Source organism: Alexandromys fortis, unplaced genomic scaffold, assembly GCF_014885135.2.
Source record: "Alexandromys fortis isolate MF-2015 unplaced genomic scaffold, M_Fortis_MF-2015_v1.1 scaffold_22, whole genome shotgun sequence".
NCBI lineage: Eukaryota > Metazoa > Chordata > Mammalia > Rodentia > Cricetidae > Alexandromys > Alexandromys fortis.
In genome coordinates this window covers 14,932,629-14,951,698 of record NW_026067900.1, presented here as the reverse complement: position 1 = coordinate 14,951,698, position 19,070 = coordinate 14,932,629, and the positions used below count along the sequence as shown (strand labels likewise).

The window sequence follows — 19,070 nt, the reverse complement described above, 5'->3', positions numbered from 1 at the left end:
TGGGACAAACTGATTATAATAAAGTGACCATTCAGCTGCCTTTCAAACACTGGGCAGAATTAGAATTGCATCCTCAGATACTCAAACAAAGAAATAAACAAAACCCTGACTTACTTTCTTTATTTTCCACAAGAGTAACAAAAATATTACTTTATTAGGATTGTGTAATTGTATTTTCTATTATATTATTTTAAATATGAATTTAAACAAATCATATGTAAGTATACAACCTACTCTGACTAATTAATCCTACAACAATATACCTGTTATCTACACTATCTTAGTTCTGTCATTTGTTTATTGCTATTATAGAAATAGAAAACATCATGGAATTATGATTTCACAGTAACAGTCAACAGCTATATAACCTTAAAACATAATGCTGCCAATCACTATCTCTTTGATTGACACCAGGGAATGAACTCTCTGTGGGACTAGTCCTTGGGTGAGATGAGCAAGGAGAGTTCATTTCATCTCACTAATATGTTTCGATAGATAAAAAATTCTTAAAGTCATCCTCAGTAGGCTTTATTGATCATATCTCTGAAAGAATGAAGAACGGTGACTGCCATTTTGAGGTGTTCAATAAATATGGATATGTAAGTGGAAGCCAGCAATGAATATGAAAGAGAAAGGACGGGTATATGAGAAGGACTAGAGAGATGAGGTAAGGGGGAAATAATGCAATTGTATTACAATCTCAGAAAATAAATAAAATAGAAGATGGCCCAAATATGAAAAATTTAAAATCCTAAAAAGTATAAATGACATTTTTTACTAGTATCACACATTAAATTTTCTGCAGGTATAACTAAAGTTCTTTTTCAAAGCATAAATAAAACTTAGATAAAGGTTTTCACCTATTTGTTTAGATTCTACATGCATATCCCTAGTTTGCTCTATGACTCGAGTGACTTTCTTTTGATAGAAGGTATGGTCCTGATATGTCCTGGGGTATTTCCTTTTAAGAATTCAGACTCACCTATATTCATTCATACAACCTTTGTTAGCAGAGTTTAAAGATAACAGTTTATTACAGGCTTCTAAGCAGTCAGCCCGGCCAGGGTTTCAGGTTAGGTATTGAGAAAGTGGATTCTTCTGTCAGTTTTATGTTTCTTCATCATGGGTTCTGACTGTCACTCACGCATGAACTTAGAAAGTTTAAAGACACCAAGGGGAAAGCTTCTCAACCCATGTTCACATCATAATGCAGACCATCACAGATAAGAGTCCTCTGAACACTCATTGGTTAGTTATAAGGCAGGTTGTTACTAGACAGCAAGCCTCCTCTTCTATGTAAACCACTAGGTTGAGTTTAATGGGGGAACAAATTTCTTTTGTGTATAAATGAAATTCTTATCTGTCCTTTGAGCCTACAGAGAGACTCTGGCTCCGAAGGTGTGTTTTGGCCCTCAACTTCAGACCCCCAGCATTTTGTCTCAAATGTTCTCCAAGACCCCCTTCTCTGAGTCGGGTTGGCCCTCTGACTCTGTGACAGGGAGAAAAGAACAAGAACAAAACAGCAACAGCACAGTTACTGTCATTTCATCTCATGATGTAAAGTTCTCTCTCTGCCTCCTGTCCAAACTCATTCAAGAACAAAGACAAGAATAAGATAGATCACTTTAGGTACTGCCTTCTGTTTTCTATAAAGTTTACATGGGAACTTGCCAAGCTCAATATTTTAATAGTATGGTCTCAGGTAATATTTATGTCTTATTCATGCAGTTTGGGCTTGACTTCAGTTTAGTAAGGTGATGTTAAATAATATTAATATGTTCCATAAGATTCCCTGTTGTTTTTCCAGAATAGAAAAGAAATCTGGAAATTTCAGTAAGTTTCAAGAATTTGAGAATGTTATATACATCATGGAAAAGGTCAAAGTTCAATACATTGATATCAAACTGCCACTTAAACCAGTTAGCATAATACTCTCTGTAATAATTATAAGGACTGGTTTAAATAGTAAAATGTGTTTCTAATCCAACTTAATTAGGCATGTTTTTCAATCCTCTTCCAAATACAGCACATTAGTGAAACGTGTCATACTGGTGTAATCAACCTTAGAGTTTCAATAACCATACTTGTAAAATAACCAATATGATAAGAGGGATTAAAAGAGAGAATATTCTCTTTTTTTTCTCTGAAGTCAGAGGATAGTGGTACATGTCTCAAATTTTTACAATGCTAGGGGCCACCTGTTTCCTTGTTCAGGGAGGTGCCAACCGGTAGATTTTAACCAGTGTCCAGTCTACAAAAATGAGCGATGAACTTATGAAGAAGAGGAAAGCAATGTGACTTCACTGCTATCTTGTTTAATGCAATCACATGGCATAAACCATAAAACTTCCTGGCACCACTTGAATTCCAAGTACCACGGGCATTCATTCATCACATATCCCAATCTTCTTCCCCCATCTTTGTTGATTTGGTTTGTCTTCACCTCCCTGGATGGCTAATGGACTCATGGACATAGGCGACCCAGAGGAGAATCAACCACAGCCTGTACTGCCAAGTGATAAGGTCAGTGCATTTCTATGGCATACTAAGGAGGCTGATGTCTCTGTCTGTGGCTACTGTAGCTGTCCACTAGCAGTAGGTTGTCTAGCACTTACAATGTATCCTTTGGGTCCCGGCTCTCTGTTTCCCCATGTTTTCTCGGGGCTGTTGTAAAATCACATGTGCTTTCCACTTCTAGGAATCAGCTCCCTTTGGTGTCTGCCCAGTGTGGGAGGAGCGTGACTGAGAAAACTCTTACTTCCCCTATAGAAACCAGTAATTACATCAGGCAAAACAATGTGTCAAAATTAAAACAAAACAAAACAACAAAAAAGCACCATGGAGGTCTGGTAAATATTACAAGGAACTTAAAAGTACAAGACTGCTGTAACTGCCTTCCATGTGTACAGTAACCATTCTTGGAGACCTATACTCTAATATCATCAGCTAGATTAAAAGGGAGAATATTTTTCTTTTTCTCTCCAAGATCAATTAGATCCAAGGGTACTGTCAGACATCTCTAGAAATGTTCTGTAATTGTAGGGAACCACTTGTTTTTTTTTTGGCTCAAGAAGGCCATGGAGACCTTACCTAGTGAATTCTAACAAATGTCCAGTCTACAAAGATCAACATTAATGCAGAGGAATGATTTCTTCAGTGTTTCCAAGTGACGGCCTTTGACTTATCGTCACTGATGGAACAGCTGGTATAAGAAAGACTAGAAGATGTGGAGGACAAGATCACCAACTGGCCATGGTGGCACAAAAAGTAGAATATGAAGAGATGATAAATTTTGGCTAGCTTCGATGTCTTAACCAGCATGAAAAGAGAACCAACACTTAAAATGACAGGTATGTTCAATAGTTCAAGGGATCACACTCACAGACGTCATAAAGGCTCTAGTCTATATAAGATGTGTCTTGGACAACTTCTCACTAGTTAATTTCTTCTTGATAAGTAAAATGATACTCATATATAAACCTTCAGACCTCGGCTTAAAGCAGCACTTACTTACAGACAAAGAGACAGCCTCACTATTTTTAAACTAAAACTTGAATGATGACCAAATATCTAAAAGCCATGTGAGGAGGACATCTTGTTTATTCTAGCCACTTCAACAACGCTCAAAAAGCCTGAAAGCAGATCCTGGGTTTAACATTCTAGAGAAAATTCTGATAGGCCAAGGAACAATAAGAAGGTGCCCAAAAGAGGCTCATTCCTTAGAGCCTCTAGAAATACTCTAACAGACTTTGATTTGAACATTTAAACCAGACTGCATTCTGGCTTCTGGTTCTCTGCCTAGGACTTGTAATGTAAATAACTTACGCCTTTACTTCTCCCTCACATCTATTCCAGACATTAGACATCAGCAACTTTATCACAGAAGTCATAATGTGGGGACCTTGGGCTTTAGTGGTTATCTGGAAAGGATTGCAAAGTTTGACCAATGGCAAACAAACAAAGATAGAGAAAATAGAAAAATACAAAGCAACAAAGTATAAAAATTAAAACAGTCAAAGTAAAAGAATTCAAAGTGGAGGCAGCAAAAGCTGGTGGCGGAGACATGTCAGGAAAGAACCACATGGTAATGTAGCAACAGAAGCTAGAAACATTCAACTGGGAAGAGACGTGCACAGGTCCGGAGGCCCAGTTACAAACTCTCAGTTACCAATGTGAAAGAACCACCAAATACCTCCGAAATTGCTCAGATCTTAAGTCATAAACAAGTAAGATATATCACTTACCCGGTTTATACTGTTGTTCCCTAAAATAGCCTGCAGTAGAGTTTTCTCAAATTCTTCCAGCTTCTTAGAACATTTTTTAAGAATATGATTAGATAAATTAAAATCATTCATCAGTCTAGCTAACGTACCAACAGCTTCCATCCAAAAACTTGAGAAAGGGAGTTTGGGGTTACGGTAAAACGTGATCAGGCCATCTAACAACTGTGCAACCGAATCAGAAACTGTGGAGGAGTCTTTCTCAAAGTGGCTCAAGTGTAGTTTCAGACCACTGGATTCTGTCAGCTTCTTCAGTTCAAGCAGATGCTGCAAGAACTGCATGTGTGAAGAGGGGGGATTTCCCAGGGTGGTGCAGGGCTTCTTCTCAAGAGGCAGTGGCAGAAGGGGTGGGGGGATGCAGCTCTCCACAAGATGCTGGGACAACTCTGCAAGTTCGCTTCTTTGCTCACTTGACAAGACGCATCCAGAATCATCCATCAAAGCCACAGTATTTTCAGAACTTCTAGGTTCCTGATCTGGCAATGGGGGGAACACATCATGTCCTGAAATAGAAAGGGACAAAAGCATTATCTTCCTGCACCTAGATATCTTAAAACTAATACAATGATTTTATTCTAAATGAAAATACTACACAAAACATGCAAATGTACATAAACATTTAGCGAACAGTGTAAAAAAATGGCTTAGATGCAAAACAGACATTGTTTGTTTGACTAAAGAAATGGTTTTACACATTTTCAATTAGACCCCTCATTCAACTACAAGCAAGTTCCTAGAAAGTTACAATTACTCCGAGCTTTCTCCTCCATGCAGAACTGAAACGGTTTTTTCAACCATTTGTTTTATTTTTAATTATCAGTATGCATGTGGGTCTGCATGTGGGTCTGTATAGCACAGCATAGTGTGCAGAGGCCACAAATGGGTGGGTATCAGATCCCTCAGGCCTGGAGTGGGCCACAAACCTGGTTCCGTGGCACACTGCAAGAGCAGCAAGTTCTCCTAATCACTGAGCATCTCTTCACGCCCAACCAGCACAACCCTAAAAGGAGTATTTCCATCCACGTGTGTCCTAGGAGAGCGCAATACTCAAACTGAGCACTGACTCCCCTGGCTGCTTGGTTTTAATACCCTCAGCAAAGTGTCATGGGTGCACATGTTGGAAATGACAACAGGAAAATTTAGACACAGAGATGAATCCCCTCACAATCCAGGAAAGGAATGCCAGATTCGGCAAAAGAGTATCACGGTGAAGTTTTACACGTTCCAGTATTAAAGTCAAGTTATCAAACTGAATAAAAGAATAATTGTATTTTATTTTACAATTGTTCATAGAAAATAGATCTGAACAATTTCTCTTTTGCCTCCACTCAGATATACACCACTTGCTAAATGTTTGTGTACATCTTATGAGGAGACATGCTCAGTGCTGTAACTTGCTCGTGGCTATGAGAAATCCCTCATGGTTAGCAGATAAAATGAGCAAAGATCAGCATTTTGATAACTTATATCACACCATAAAAATTTTCTAGATAAGTTACAGAGATATGATAGAAACACATGTAGGTACTTATAATAATAACCAGCTTCAATATTAGAGAAAACTAACTCACAATAATTTAGGCTTTCTCATGGCATACAATCACCAATGTGTAGTTACTGTCCATCATACTTACTCTCCTCCCTTTTCTTAGTATTAAGGATGGTACCTATAACTAATGTCTGCATTAGCAGCCAAGGCTTTCTTTTGGAAAAGATTCATGGCTTAACTAGCTAAATAAAAATGGGCAAGAGAAACTATACTGAGTATCTGTATAAAAAGACAGAAGAACCACATTTTTCCTTAGAAAGGATTAAACAACTTGAGTGGCAATATTAATGCACTATAATCTCTAGCAATATTCATAAGCAAGACATTTTTTGAGAACGACACACCTGTCTGAGAACAACACAGCATGGAAACAGCAATGTGCCCCTGGCCCGTTAAGAGAGTATTCCACAGCAGCAATCAGAACCTATGCATGTGCTTGGGTCTGTTTTCAGAAATCTCAAAGCTAATAGAGATATCATACGAAGTGGATTTCAGTGATATGTACAGAATACCCCATCCAACAGAATATGTACTCTGTCATAGCCAGGGGAGAGGCACTGAAAAAAATCATGGAGGAAATTTAAAAGTAACTTGAATCATGTACCAGGAGAAACATAATTTTTAAGAACTTCTGAGGTATAGCTAAGGCAGTTCTAAACAGAAACATCCATAGCAATATACTTTCCTTAAAAAAATAAGAGCGATCTCAAATAACTTAATTAAGTACAACAAAACCTTAAATAAACAGTAACAATAAAAACCAAAAGCAGTAGATGGCAAAAAAAATATAAATATCATGATGCCTAACCTCTATTGATCAGCTACTACATAACCCCTGCACCTATGGTTTGCAGAACATTGCTGGAGATAGACAAACTGTAAGAGTCAAAGGACCAGAAAATCTGCTGTGAGGTTGTGATACCTGGAAATGTCAAGTAAGTTGGATCCTTGATACTTCAACAACATATATGTCTCTTACATACTGAATCGTATATTCTATTTCATTTTGGTGAACCATAGACCTTATATTTTTTGGTGTTTAAATTCTAATTTAAATCTATTTATCATTTCAAAATAGATCTCAATAATATTCAACAAGATAAAGCTCTTACCTTCCTGGAACATATCTTGTCATAGAAATACTTCCCCCAAACCTCAGGAAGGATGGAGAAAATATTCCAGAAGCTTCAGGCATGCTATAGAATAGAGACCCCCCAAGGTCCTCAACTTAGCACATAAATCCTCTCATAGTTTGGCCCCCAACCTTCTTATGTAGTTTACCTTTATCTTCGCCCTCATGTCATGCATGAAACTATAAGCCCCGCAGAGTTCACAAGAGATGCCGCACCATTTCATACAATGATGGATTTGCACATCCTTTTCCCCGGATGCATACTGATTCTTCAAATCCAGCTACTTCTCTGCTGTGAAACTTTCCAAGTTCTCACGAGGCTTAGAAAAGCCTTACCTACATGTTTCTACTACTCACCTACTCACTTTAACCTGTCTTGAATATATTAGTGGCTCCTTACTGAAAGGAGAAGCTTCCTAGGGAAGAGTCTGTGTGGATGTTCCAGTTGTTTGATGCCTGCCTCCTACATGGCTGGTGATTTGAATATTATTGAAAGAATCTCTCTCTTTCTTTCTCTCTGTCTCTCTCTTTCTCTCTCTGTGTCTCTCTCTGTGTGAGTCTCTCAAACACATACACACACAAACACACTATGATTAAATCAAATAACATTCATTCAACTGTATTCAGCATAGAAATGTATAATTTCTTACTACCAATTATGATTTCCAAGCATTAATAATCATTATCCAACATACACTCATGCATCAAGTAATGTAAAAGTAATGTTTATGCCACCTGGTGGTCAAACAGAAAATATTATTTAAAGTACTTTCATAATTCTGTTTTTAATAATACTTTTTATATTTTTGAAATTATAAGATAATTAAATTTTAATTATAAGATAACTACATCTTGTAGTTATACTATAATTACATTTTCCCTTCCTCTTTCTAATCGTCCTCATGATCCCTCCTTCTCAAATTTATGGCCTCATACAGCCTGCTCAGTCCATGTTACCTGTCTTTAAATGATCTCAAGGCAGATCACTTGGTAGAGAATAATCAATTTGGGAGCTTTCAATGACATTGTTTCAATTAAAAGCAAGTGTTTGTGTTTTGTTTTAGGAATATATATTTTAGCATATGACAAAGCATATTTGAGAAATGCTGACAAAAAGGTTTCAGTTGTATTTTATCCAAGCACATCACCATTCTAACTTTAAATATACCAAAGAGAGATATCATATACATGGAAATATAACGAAATGGTGTGATGTCTCTTGGCTAAACTGTCTTTTCTGAAGAGAAATAAAACAAAATGTGTATTTGTAGGCCGACTTTGTCCTAGGCAATTAAATACCACAATTCCTCATGCCTTCAAGTGCTCATTCTCTGGGATTTGCTCATTGTTTCTTTCCTACAACATCTTCTAGATCCCCAAAGGGAACTTTCTTTACTGTTGCACTGTTATATCTGTGTTTTTCTCCATTTATTTCCCTTCCTGAATAGCTCCATCATGAAGCCTCAAAGAATTATTTAACTAAAGAGTCTCAAGTCTGTATCTCTAATCCCAACACATTCTCAACTAATTAGTCTTCTTTGTCTGTTATTTTCTCTGTTTTTAAATGATGACAGTATTTTAATAAGTTATTTATTACAAAATAATTATTAGTATTCTATTGAACATGTTTTAAAAATAGCTATTTCATATATCATATGATACCATGAATAAATAAATACATAAATAAATATTTATGATATCTAGGTAAACTAAAGAATTTCTAAAATTTGATCAGACAGTAGAGTAAACAAATTCACATGAGTGTTCAGCATGCTGAAATCCCTGGGTGTGACCATCAGAACTGAAATAACTAGATAGTGTAAGTCAGCTCATTTTGCTACACATCACATGAACAAATGCCTAATAGGAAATAACTTTAGGAAGTATTTAGTGTGGCTCAGTTTGAGATGATGTAAGCCATTCACAGAATTGAAGGTATTATGGAAGAACTAGGTTTTCCTAAGTAGAAGAATCATAAAAATACTCATATCTAAGTAGACCAAAAAGTAAAACTATAAATCTCAAAGCCTGCCCTGCTATGATTAACTTACTCTCATGGGGCCGACCACTTAAAGGATCTACAGCCTCCCACATCAGTGTCATCAACTAAGTATCAAGAAATCAAACACATGAACCATGAGTAACATTTTATATTCAAGTCACATTTTGGCTATTATCTCACCAAGACTGACCTCTGCACGTAACACCTCCCACGTCCAAAGGAAATCAGCACTTCCTCTTATACTTAATCCTGACATCAGTGCTATCCTTCCGTGTCCAGTATTGGAAATTTGAGAATCTACTTTGGGAGCATTACACACTAACACATATTGATCTTGTCTATCTTTTTGTTCCTTGAAGTTTTAAAGTCTGTTCAGTCTATTCCCATTTCAGAAGGTTCTCTTGCATTAAATATTCTATGTGAATTGCTCTCTCAGGCCTCTTAAATCCATTTAGATGTCATTTCTTCAAAATTTCCTTCTTTAACAATCGTAACCTAAGGAAGCTTCCAGATGAATCTTTGTCCTACCTTCCTGTTTCGGTCCCCCAGTCTGTCACTGTCACTTCATGACCACTTCCCACTGCTAATTTTGTTCTCCACCCTTAAGAATGAATGCTCTAAGAAAGACCCAGACTTCCTGGCCTATTGCTATATCTCAGACCATGTAATTCTGAGTAAATGCTAAGCAACATTAAACAAGCAAGTCCCTGTCGTATACCATAGCCCCTTTTATTGTCATGCTCATGAGATTATATGTAAAGAGCAGGGCTATGTCAGAGAAGTTTCTGTCTCCTGTCCAATTACTCTGCCTAAATAACTTATCACTCAGGTGACATAAAGGATACCTTAAAGAAAATATACTTCTTGCAAAATGTATAACATAGGTCAAATAAATGTTAGGTTACTCTTCTATTTTCATGCTAGGAAACCCACAAGGCTCCTCACTAACAATTGCAAAAGCACATTTTGCCCTGGTGTCATGCATCCTTTAGAAAGGGCCCACCCTGGTTTTCCTTTATTCTCCATAACACCCATTATTCTCTGCTCTATGACAAAGTCAACTTAAACAGTTTTCAATTAGATTTTTATATTTATCTTTAGATGGTATGGGAAGTCCTTCTATCTATATGTTGCTTTTATTTTTTTTAATGAATAAAGAACTGCTTTGAGCCTATGGCATGAAAGAAGAGAACTAGGCAGGGAATGTAGGTTGTATGCTGGGAGGAAGAAAGGCGGAGTCAGAGAGAAGCTATGGAGTCGCTGGAGACAGATGCTGGGAGTTCTACCCAGTAAGCCACAGCCACATGGTGATATACAGATTAATAGAAATGGGTTAAATTAAAATGTAAGAGCTGGCCGATAAGAAGTTAGAGCTAATAGGCCAAGAAATGTTTTAAATAATATAGTTTCTGTGTGATTATTTTGGGTCTAAGATAGCTGGGCAGCCTGGAGAAACAAGTTACTCTTGCTCCACCATTTACACTGCTCCTTCCTGCCTAAAACACCTCAGTACACAGAGTTGTCTAGAAGTAACCTCTTCATGCTCTTTATTTAAAAATATCTAGCATAGTGAAATCTTTCAGCCATTTCAATATCTCCCTAACTTACATCGTAAAGGGAATACACTACAATTGAAAAGCAACAATTGAGTAATTGACGGACACTCAGTATTTCCATGGGGAAGATATCAAACTTGTATCTCAAATAAACATTTCAGGAGTATCTCTTATTTACATTAAATATAATAGTTTTTCCTTCACAGACACAGAATTAAAGAAAATATATAAGTCTCAAAATGCACTTTTGTTCTTTGTTCCCAAATGCATGGATTTAGAATGTTTTACCTGGCAGCTCATGTCCTTCCCCTCTGGTGGCTAAATGGAGTCTCTAAACTCTGCCTTCCTTCTCCCAGCATTCAGATTAGTAGTCCCCACCTAGCTCTACTCTTTTGCCCTATCACAGGGCAAAACAGTTACTTTTTTAACCAATGGTATTCACAGCATACAAGAAGTTATTCTGAAACAGCTTATTTCTCTAATAGTCAGTCTTACATGCAGAAGAGAGTTGCTTGAAGCCTTTTAAAACCCAGTACAGTCGGCTCAAACTCTATGCCAAATATACTAGACTTTCTAAGCATGGGGCCAAAAGTCAGTGTTTTTGAAGCTCTTGGGTAGCTAAAATGGGAGAACCACTGCTGTTTATCAATTTATATTTATTGCATTAATTTTGGTGAGAACAATGACTTCAGCCTTTTCTGCGTCAATGCAAACATTTTCATGACTCCCAGAATGCCTTCCTACTTTCTCTCATTGTGTTTACCTGTTGTTGAATAATTCTAAGCTCAGTTAGCAGCTCCCTTTTCTCCCATGCAAAAGTAGAAGCTTTACTAGTCTAGCTGTCAATTACACCTAGGCCTAAGTCATTATTATTTCCTTCATGATTTTACAACAACAATCCAATCCATACAGAAGTGATAGCAAGAAGTTTAAAACTCCTAGTCAATTTAACCAAATGATCTCTCCATTGTCACAAAAATGCTACTCACTGAAAACAGCCCCACATAAGTTGAACAATTGCTTCCTCCTTGATTATCATCATAGTCCCAATATCCCTTATCCTTTCCATTCCACAGTCAGTCTGGTTTATATTTATTTACTGAGCATTCTTTTTTTCAAGACGATTGAGTGGACTTTTCTTTGAAGAGTTGGCTCAGCCACCTCCTTCTGGGGCTCAATGCCCATCCAGTCTAACGTTTCTATTCTTTTCCACTCTTGCCAATTCAACACCACAGCCTGTTTTTATCTCTTCTATATTTTTAACAGACTTTGATATCTTGATAATTGGTTCAAGTTATTGTCTGTTATGTGAATAGAAATTTGATTCCTTTTGTTTTGTCACTAAATAAACTGCAGAAATAAGACCTGTATTGAATAAGAAGTGAACTGATCAATTGATGTAACCAGTTCAAGATATCTTACCTCTCTAACAAGACAAGAACTCCTAATGAGTAAACAGGCAGTTTCTTCCTTTCTAGTCTTCAAAATCGAGCACCACACTAAGAGAACACGACATGTCCAAGTACCTGATGATCATTTTCATGATTTCAGTTGATTGTCAGTATTTCTGAATTTAACAGTATTGAGAAATATTATAACCTACTTTGAATGTTTCCATAAACTCTCAATCCATTAACACCCTAACTAAACTGTCAATTTACTATATCATATTTAAAAGCACAAAATATCTCTGTAATTTTAATCCACACCCTAACTCATCATCCTTCAATTCCATTCTCTAAATCATGTCCATATTTTTGGAAGACATTGTAGAAAGGTCGATCTACAGTTGTAGGCTTTGCCTCTGTTGATCCTGATTGCCTCGTGCAAGTCATGCATATTTTATTAATATATATCTGCTTAGATGAAACAGATAGGAATACTAATTAGAAAAAGTACCAGACTGGGCTGCCTGACTGAATATAAACCCATTCTGACTAGAGTATTTTTACAATCTATTGTGGATAGTTAGTGGTTTTGGAGATTGGTATAGTTTCTTTCACACTCCATATATTGAATCCAGTCTATAAAATGTAAGCCTTGTTAAAAAGCCATCAAAAAGTTGTAGTGAAACACTACAATACTATATTATTTTCCTAAAACCTTACTAATAATCACAGGTACTAAGCTAATTATTTTGTATTAGGGAAATCCAACAAAATTCAGGCAATCTTGGTTACTACTTTATTTTGACATCATTACATTTAGTATGGCTATAGGGGGCAACTCCACCTTCCTGTTCTCCTTCTTCAGAAGGAGTTATTAGCTCCTATTCCAAACTAATGACATCTCAGACTGTCTCTCGGTAACTGCTAAGCTTATATCTTTAAATAACCTGGTGTCTCCAATGAAACAATCTTGCAGCCTTAAGTTACAGAAAACAATTATAAAACCATCTTTAATCTTCACTTTTGGCGACTATTGAGAGTGTTTTCTACAAGCGATGATAATCATGATAAAACCCACAATACACACCCTAACTGTCTCTAAGAACCCTGATTATTTACCTATTGTTATTCCTGAGTACTGAGAGCTTTTGTGAAGTCTATTAACCCAGGTGAGAGTAGACTGCCCTGAACCCATGCTATCCCCTGAGAGATCAAAATTGGCATGTGTATCTAGAATTACTTTCACTTTTATGTAAATACTGCATTCACTGCAAGAGACATCCAACAATGCATTTTCCAGTATCAAAAAGAAATGGAAAAGATATTGGCTCATTAAGTTGCCTTCCTTTCTCTTTTATGTATGAAGTATTTTTCAGACCTTGTAAGTAATAAAAGCTAAGTCACATAGGCAGCCATCACTGTAGAAAGAAAAATAATTCTGTCTCAAGCTGGGCCTGATGTATCTGTAATCCAGCACTGGAGGGGCTGGGGCAGGATGTATTTTAGTTCAAAGGCAGCCAGTGTTTGACAGAATCTGCATGTCAGAACAAAAGAAACTGTCTCAGTTCTAATCCCCTTTAAGGAGGTTTTTCCTTCTCTTGTTATGGCCATGAGGCTAGTCAATAAATTACATTATTTTTGTTTCATAATGTACTAGCATGGAATCTTTTCACTGACTTGCTGGCCTCTACATCTGTTCTAATTTTTTGTTGTTGTTGTTGCTGTGTTAAACATCATGGCCAAAAGCGAGAGAAAAGGCTTGTCTGGCTTACAGATTATGTACAGTCCATCACTGATGGAAGCCAAGGCAGGAAACCGGAGGTAAGAACTTCAGCAGAAAATGAGGAGGAATGTTGCTTACTGCCTTGCTTCCTCTGGTTCAGCTACCTTTCCTTATGTAGTTCAGGCCCACCTGTCTTGGGATGGTACTACTCCAGACAGGTTCAGATCTCCTACATAAATTTTCAGTCAAGACAACACCATACAAACCTGACCACAAGTCAGTTTGATGGAGGCAGTTCCTCAACTGAGATTCCTTCTTTTCTTGGGCATGCCGAGATGTGTATGAAGTTGACGAAAGCTAACCTGCATAATCCACTCTTTGTCTAACTTGACACACAAACAGCAGTTTCAATTTCGACTGTATTTTAGAATAACCCAAAGATTATGGAAAATGAAATGCTCTGATGCTTTAGTCCAACCCCTCACCTCTAGATCCTGCTGTCACTCCCGGGAATCAGGTGATTCTAGCATCGTGGCCAAGGCTGAATAGCCCGTGCATACCAACACTAAAGCGACAAAGACCTTCAGAAATACGTCTAAAATAAAAACAATTTTATGAAATGAAAACTACAAATCTCTTTGTGGTTATGCATTTTTGGAGTGTGAGGATCTCCTCATGGGAACTCCTGATTACTAATGTAGACTTGCTGGGCAGAGGGTCTGGTTTGTCATTTGCTGCTAAGTGGCATAAAAGAGCACTTCAGCTTGCTGCTGCTGTGTTCACAATCTGAACCCCCCCCCTTCCCTCCGTTCCCCTCACTACCTCTCTCTCCAGATCACACCTCTCTGACTCCAGCTATCCCTGTGCTGTCGCTCTAGTTCTGTTGCACAGCCGCATAAAGCAGCCCACCACCACGGCCTGACAACTGCTCAGAAACTGCAAATAATGATGAGAGGCTTCACGGTTCACTGAATAAGAACTAATCAAATGAGGTCAAACATTCATACAATATACAGGTAGAAGCATCTCAGAGTCACTGAGAGAAGAGTAAATTCATAACCAAATTAGGTATTAAAATATGCAAACCACAATCTAATTTGTATGAAGTAGGTCAAAGAATGGGGGCATTCTGTTAAAAATACTACTTTACAGAAAGAAATGGGCAAATTATACTAAATTCCAGGGTTAACGGTATTTGTTATCCGAATAACAATGGGCAAAAGCAAGATGCCTAAAGCTTATATATTCTGTTTTAATTACAAATTAGAACATTTTAAATATTATAAAATATGTAGAAAGAGCAGAATTACTTAAATTTTCATTAGTCACCTTTCACCAAGATACACCAGGCAACATAAAATTCAAACTCGCTCTATGAATTACAATTTAATTTACATTGAAAAATTCACAAAGTCTCATGAAAATAATTTCTATTATTTCACAATTATTAGCTTGATTTGAAATTAAACTTTAAACCCAAAAATACTTTGAAGAGCAAACTTATCTCCAAGATCTCACTGAATCTAAAACCATGGGAAAGCAGAAAGGCAACTCAGTTGTTTTTCATAAGAATTTAACTTTTAAAAAAGAGGTATTTTTAGAACCAGAACTTTGAAAATATAAAACCCCAGACTTCAGTGAACAATCTCTTCCCTGTACATTTTACATTACAAACATTGGCAGAAATACTTTGAATGTATTAAAGATGTATAAGCAGTATTTATCTTAACTCTGATAAAAACTGGATACTGAAAACAGTCATGTACTGTCTCCAGATTAATTGATGATGCGAAACAACAGTTTTTTCACTAAGAACATCTCACACTACCCTAATGTCTCCTTTAGCACACCAATATCCCAAGACATCCCTGTGAAGTATTCTCAGCTGATTGTGTGCCACGTATACAAAAAAGGTGCTACCGTATGTACTGTTCTTAGAAATATATCAACATCTTTTATTTTTAGGTCAGTTTCTTTAGCTTTCTCTATGTCCTGGCACATAATGTAAGTACATGTTGAACAGTTCTGGATCTGTGATGTGAAATTTATTTATGTGTTAAAATTGTTTTTTTATTGTCTACAATTTTCTGACATTCATTCATAGCAACATATTTATTTTTTATCATGGTTAACTTCCATACATTTCAAATGATTATTATAGTTTCATCCAATTTAACATTCCTATAGGTTGCCAGTATGAAATATGTAGCATTCCTAAATAATTATGCTTTCCCTATAAAATGTCTTTAAAATTGATATAAGAAGCAGATACTCTTTTTTTAGGGGGAAAAGCAAAAGGCTGCCTTTTACAATGGTACATTTTACACCATAAATTGTGGGGTATTTTAGTAGACATCAAACAGCATAGCTGCTTACTGAAGAAGAGGGCAGTGAGGATGTGGGAGGGGAAAGGGGGAAGACTAAGAAAAGCAGAAGTCATCCTGAAAAAGAAGCAACTATACTCTACCCCTGGATTCTTATTATGTTTATACAAGCATCTCACTTAACAATATGGAAAGCTATCAAACACCACCACTAAAGTCAAGTTCATGCTACTGTTTGTTTGCTGGCTTGCTTTCTCTTAACTCTGCTGCTGTAAAAAGACTCCAAATGAACCCTGAATTCTGGAAGTGCAGGCTCAGTATTTTTGCTTGGTATTTAAAATGCTCCAAGGCCTGTTGCCCTTTTCAGTTAGTACGTGCATGCAGGTATTTTGCCAGGCAGTAATTAGGTTTCTATAAGTTCATTTCTGGTCAATTTTTAGATTATGCCTCATGAATTTATATTTCAATTTTATTTCTTTAAACCAGTAGCGCTGAGACTTCAGCCCCCATCATGAACACCTAAAAGAGTGGTTAAATTATGGGTGGCTCGGCGTCCAGAGGTGCTCATTCAGTTTTGGGGTAGGATCAGCATTTTCCTTTTCCAACCACTTCCCAACTGATGTTGCTGACTTAAAGCAAGATCTTAATGGTGGAGGAGAACATTGTTGAGGATTCCACAGGACCCCAGTGCATTTGCTACCACTTGTTTAATTCTAGATGAGTTCCTCTCTCTGCTTTCCTCATTTAACACTGATCAAGGAAGAGTTAGGGATAACTTCCAAAACGCAAATTAACACAGCAGAGAAATGAATGCAAAAATGAAAATCCAAAGGCAGTTAAAAAAAGTAAGTACCAGGACCAAAAGGTAGACATGTAAATGAAGACATGAACAGGGGAGAATGAGAATCTTAAATGATAATGCCAAGTTGATGCCTAGCCAGACCATGAGAGTCCCTGAAATGTGGGCCCTTCCATGGGGCTCAGGAAACCATTTTATTCTCTTTTTTACAGAACAAACTCATTTTTATTCTGTATTCACGTAGTATGCTACCTAGGACTCTTTTATTAATCACATTCCTTCAATATGTTCCACTTTGTTGTCTTCTGATCTTTCTGCCTACCTTCACACAGTCCCCAAGTACCGTATTTATTTCCTGTTCCTTTCAATCAAGCTCACTATAATAAAAGGAGATGTCTTAGCCTTGTCAGTCACACCAAGAACATCCAGACTGTCTGAAGATGGACAGAAATTGAGACTCAGGTCCACCCCATTAGCCCTATTTTCTAATTTTGTTTTTGCTTTGAGACTGAGAATGACAATATACTATATATTTCCAGAGATATTAAAATGAGTTTTGTTCACCGAATATCCAATTTATTCTAAAAAATATAAATTTCAGGATCTAAGGACAAAATATTAAATTCAGAATCATTGCATATTTAAATTTCTAATATAGCCTTAATTTCAAAAACAGAGTAACATGGGGCATTTACACAGCACATATACAATATACCAAAAGCTAAAAACTAACCCTAAATATAAGAAAAATATTAAAATTTGTTTTAGGTTTAGGGGTATAGCTAAGAAATAGTACATATCCTTAACATACATGAAACCATGAGTTCAATTTCTAGAACCAAATTAATAATAGTAATAATAATGAGAAATATTTGTTATTGATTGAACTAACAAAAAATCACATTGAGAAAACATTTAAGAGAATGAAAATATTCTAAACAATTTTAGTTTCTGTATCTATCAAAGAAGGGAAGTTGGCATTGTCATTGTTCATTTATTCTGACCTGATTAAACTCCCTGAGAGGTAGGAGTCCAGAGACTTATCCTACCCACAGGATCTTTAGCAAGATGGTAGACTTACTCTCCGTGCCTTTATGTATTGCTACAAGGGCTAGGAATATCTTAAGGAAAAAAAAACCCAGACAATGAACATGATGGGATTTTACAAATATTAACATGTAAACATACATTTATTCTACATTTTTTTCTATGAATAGTCATTAATCAGCTCTGAAAAGGCAAGTCCTGTGCTAAAAACCGATTATCTGATGATGAATATCAACACAATTCTTGCAAGCATGGTTCAGATTCCACAAGGAAGACAGAATTAAACATTTAAATTTTACCTTACATATACTCTGAAAATACGAACTATGAGAATCACAGCATGAAAATATAATTTAGTCTAGAGAGGCAGTCAGAAGAAGTAGAATATTGAAACTGTATCAGGAAAAACTGAAGCGTATATAGGCAGACAAAAAGGAGAGGGAAGATACCTTACCAGAAATAAACGAGTGTATACACTTAGAAAGAAAACAAAAGGAAGACAGTATGTAAGTAAAAAAAACTTCCCCGTGCCACAGTACAGAATGTGAAGGAACCCAAACTTAGGAGGCTCCTCAAAACTGAAGAACAAAAGACTTCTGAACAATGATTTTTACCATCCTCTGCCTCTTCAGAGTTTACTAACAAGAACTGCTTCATCCACAGAGCCATGTCACCAGGATGCAGGCTCATGTCAGCCTCACAGGTTTTCATCCTGTCCATGTTAGCTAAGGACTACCACAGTTCTAAAACCATCTTTTGGCTTGGCAGAGTGCACACAAGAAACAAGAGATTGAGTAAAAAGGATTTTTTATCTTTCATGGGCCTCTAGCTCTTCATCCAAAGACGTGGATCCTCCCAATTGCTTTCTAATATTCATTGTCCAAAACTGTACCCCACAAAACGTCTATCAAAACTCTCAAAAGCAGGCTTAAGCCTTTTGTTGAAACAAGGAGCGGTGGCAGGGCTGCGTCCCCGGCACCCGGCCGCCCGCATGGCTAGCTTATGCCCAGAAATAATTACACGGAAACTGTATTCTTTCAAACACTGCCTGGCCCGGATAGTTCCAGTTCCTTATGGCTAGCTCTTACATATTGTTCTAACCCATTTCTAATATTCTGTGTAGCCCACGAGCTGGCTTACCAGGGAGGATCTTAACCTGCGTCTGTCTGGAGCGGGAGAACCATGGCGACTCCTCACACAGCTTCTTTTTCCCAGCATTCTCCTCTGTCTACTCCGCCTACCTAATTTTCTATCCAATAAAATGGGCCAA

General features: G+C 37.0%; 1 protein-coding gene across 1 annotated transcript in view; it reads right to left on the bottom strand.

The window, feature by feature from the left end:
• The window catches only part of Mei4 (meiotic double-stranded break formation protein 4), a 152,678-nt gene that overhangs the window by 91,645 nt on the left and 41,963 nt on the right, over positions 1-19,070 (bottom strand). The window contains exon 3 of the mRNA XM_050127140.1: positions 4,245-4,783. Coding sequence (XP_049983097.1) covers positions 4,245-4,783 — 539 coding nt within the window. The remainder of the gene's footprint in view (positions 1-4,244; positions 4,784-19,070) is intronic.